Source organism: Acanthisitta chloris, unplaced genomic scaffold, assembly GCF_000695815.1.
Source record: "Acanthisitta chloris isolate BGI_N310 unplaced genomic scaffold, ASM69581v1 scaffold3162, whole genome shotgun sequence".
NCBI lineage: Eukaryota > Metazoa > Chordata > Aves > Passeriformes > Acanthisittidae > Acanthisitta > Acanthisitta chloris.
This window is the reverse complement of record NW_008662046.1, coordinates 55,356-58,437: the sequence shown is the minus strand read 5'-3', so window position 1 is coordinate 58,437 and position 3,082 is coordinate 55,356. Positions and strand designations below refer to the sequence as shown.

The following is a 3,082-nucleotide window of genomic DNA, read 5'->3' as shown; positions in this document are numbered from 1 at the left end:
AACAGTTTACAGATTTATATCCTCATAGTCTACAGTGCCTGTGAGCGATCTATGTATCCATCAGCTGTCAACAGCACAGTGAAGAAACCTGCAGTATTCACAAGCACAGAGGATGCTTTAGCTTTGGAGTCCAGAAGTTGGGAAAGAAGTGCTTGAATTCCAAGTTCTCCAGACAGAAAACACAACTAGACAAAACCTGAGACTGCTTCATGTTCCATTGTCTTCTCCATATTATTGCAAAAGAGCACTACCATTGTTAGTGTTTGGAATGCCACACTTGGCATCCTGTACTAGCTTGAAAACCACAGAACCAAGTGTGAAAGAAGGATACTAGTGACAGTTCCAGTTATGTTCTACTTTATAGAACTCTTCAAAGAGGGAGAAATCATTGATTTTGCAAGAATGTAATTCGAAATGTGCAAGAAACCTCTCAATTTTTACTGCATTCTTATTCCCAGTATTTATCTTTTGATTGAACCTAAGACTTGATGAAAAAAAAAGCTCAGAACACTCCACTAGAGGAAACTTATTTTCCTAAACAACAGATTAATTAAATTTTAGGTTAGTTAGTCAAGCACACATCGTCAGCTACTCTATTTCCTTGACTAGTAATTCATAGAATTTAATATGTAAGATGTATACTCAAAAATCCAACTTGCTTTAGTAATGGAAGTTTGCTATGGAATCCTGAGTAAGAAGCCACTGTCGTCAGTGGAAGAATGAGGGCTCAGAGAACTAGTAAGAGATTAGTAAAGTTTTCTTTTTCAGTCAAGCAGCCACTGTGAATGGTGTGACACCAGAGATTCACATCTGGCAGCTCAGACACCATCTCCCATTCTGCCTCTCCAATCACTAAGCCCCAAAACCATAACATTTATATGCTCCTCAGGTCTAAAACTGATCTCTTTAAACTGAAGACTCTCTACTGATAGGACAGCAAATCAGCCAGGCTGTGCAACTACCTGCCCTTCACTCAGCACCACAAGTTTTAGGGGTTCTATGTTCATTACACACACACACACACACAGAGTCCCACACCAAACACCACAGGAAAACAAAGCGTGCCCCTTGCTGCACAGAGAAATGCCCATGAAACAGGCTGTGCATCCCCAATGAGCTGTTTAAATGAACATTGTCACAGAAATGTCAAGAGAGTATTTGAAACACAATGGACCAAATATAAGATTGGTTTTCTTATCATTGAAATGAGTAAGGATTGCTGCACTCAAATATATGCAAGCTTAGTTTTCCAAGGTGCTCTTCAGATCTCCATTGGCTTTGGAAATCTTCTTTGTTTCCATAATTTTACTTTTTTCTTAATTTCTTGTCCAAATACACTCTTGGGCTTTGCTAGGCAGTCAAACACACTGTAATTCTCAAATTACAGTACATTTAAAAAATATAACTTGAGCGTTATGAGGTAGTTATATTTCTTCAAACACTTATCTGTTCACATTGCGATACCAAAGCACAAAATAAGACTTACCATTTCTCTATGTCTACGTAAGCATACAGTTTAAAAATCAGCAATTTTCTTTTGTTTTGCAGATCCAAGCCAAGAGAACAAATGCATCTTAAATCAGCCCACATTGTAGCTAGCACATAAGGAATGTTAATAAATCATGCAAGTTGTTGCAACAGCCACTTCAATGCATTAGAAGCCTTTTTACAAAACATACCAAGAGAGGGGAAACAAAATAAATTAGTTTGGGGGAAGCCATTCTGAAACATTAAGAAAACTTCTTGTGAGAGACAACGAAAACGACACTTTCTCCCCAAGACTTCTATGTACAACCAGACGACGTATTTATGCAAATACATCCACGAATGCACTCGTGCAGACGTATGAGCAGACAGGACACACAGACAAACAGGAGAGTGTATTACAGCCATGAAAACCAGGGAAAATGCAGCAAGCAAGATTTATGTTAAGACAAGACTGGAAACAAGGGCCTACTCGGGTTTGCCTGAAGAACTGCTGAAGTCAATCAGCATTTCATGACTGTTATAAAGCTGTAAGTTGTAGCTGCTTATACACTGGCTGAAGGAAGCGTTTTGGTTAGCCACAGACTATCGTGTATGCCTGTAAATCTGCCTGAGGAAGGAGGGAACTACGAGATGAACAGTGCGTGCAAAGGGGAAGCTTCTACTGGAACACGGTGAGGGAGATGAGTGAGAGGTACAGACTCACTCTGTCTGCGGTGCGGTGGAACAGTCCGAGGGATGCCCTGGAATGAGCCCTGCCAGGGAGAGAAGGAGGGAGCAGAATACCCACCCTGTGCAGAAAGAGAGAGGGGGAGAAGTATAATAAAAAAAGAGAACAGGGAAAAAACAAGACACCAAAAAGCCACACCATTCTTTTTCTTTTTTCCCCCAGAAAGGTATCATTATATTTCCCAGTTGTTCTACTTGGCAAAAGCAAGTGCTACATGCTACTAAAAGCAGAGAGAAAAAAAATGACATTATTATGCCCTGAACTAGTCAGAAATCTTACAGAACACCTTCATTTTTATTCAATATATATGCACACATTTCTGTCAAAGATGGTTTTAGAGAAGAAGTATAGAAAATGAAATTTTCATGCTAGAAATACATGATAAAGTTGTATCTGTGGAGCTTTCAAAAATATTTTAGAAATGCCTCACCAAGGAGTTGCTTTGTTCTAATCTACTGGAAAACCAGTCAGCTTTAGTTTTGTTCTAATCTACTGGAAAACCAGTCAGTTTTTATTCACAACAAAAAATTTCTAATGCATAGACACAAATTTTCTAGGAAGTCCTGGTGCTTTAAAGTCCACTTCATTCCTATTCTGACAGTATTCTTGAAGGTGGAAGAGGAGAGGTGACATAGAACTGGTTTCCTTGTACTTGGCTCCTGGAGTCTTGCATTAAAGGATCAGAGAACTGTGCACATCAATGCCATGCAGGGTTTGCCTGTCAGATGTCTCAGATCACCACAAAAGCAACACATTGTGTTTGCTACATTCTCAAAACAAGAAAAACTCATTTTATGCAGTCTATCCTTTCTTCTCCATGCCCTTATCTTTGAAAAATCGACCCAAGCTGCAACTTCAATCTTAAAT

The 3,082-nt window shown here is 39.3% G+C and overlaps 1 protein-coding gene across 2 annotated transcripts in view; it reads right to left on the bottom strand.

Annotated features, from left to right (window-relative positions):
* Positions 1–3,082, bottom strand: part of CCSER2 (coiled-coil serine-rich protein 2) — a 51,972-nt gene that overhangs the window by 6,528 nt on the left and 42,362 nt on the right. For both annotated transcript variants that reach the window (XM_009070444.1, XM_009070445.1), the window contains one exon: positions 2,192–2,276. In XM_009070444.1, the coding sequence (XP_009068692.1) occupies positions 2,192–2,276 (85 nt within the window). The remainder of the gene's footprint in view (positions 1–2,191; positions 2,277–3,082) is intronic.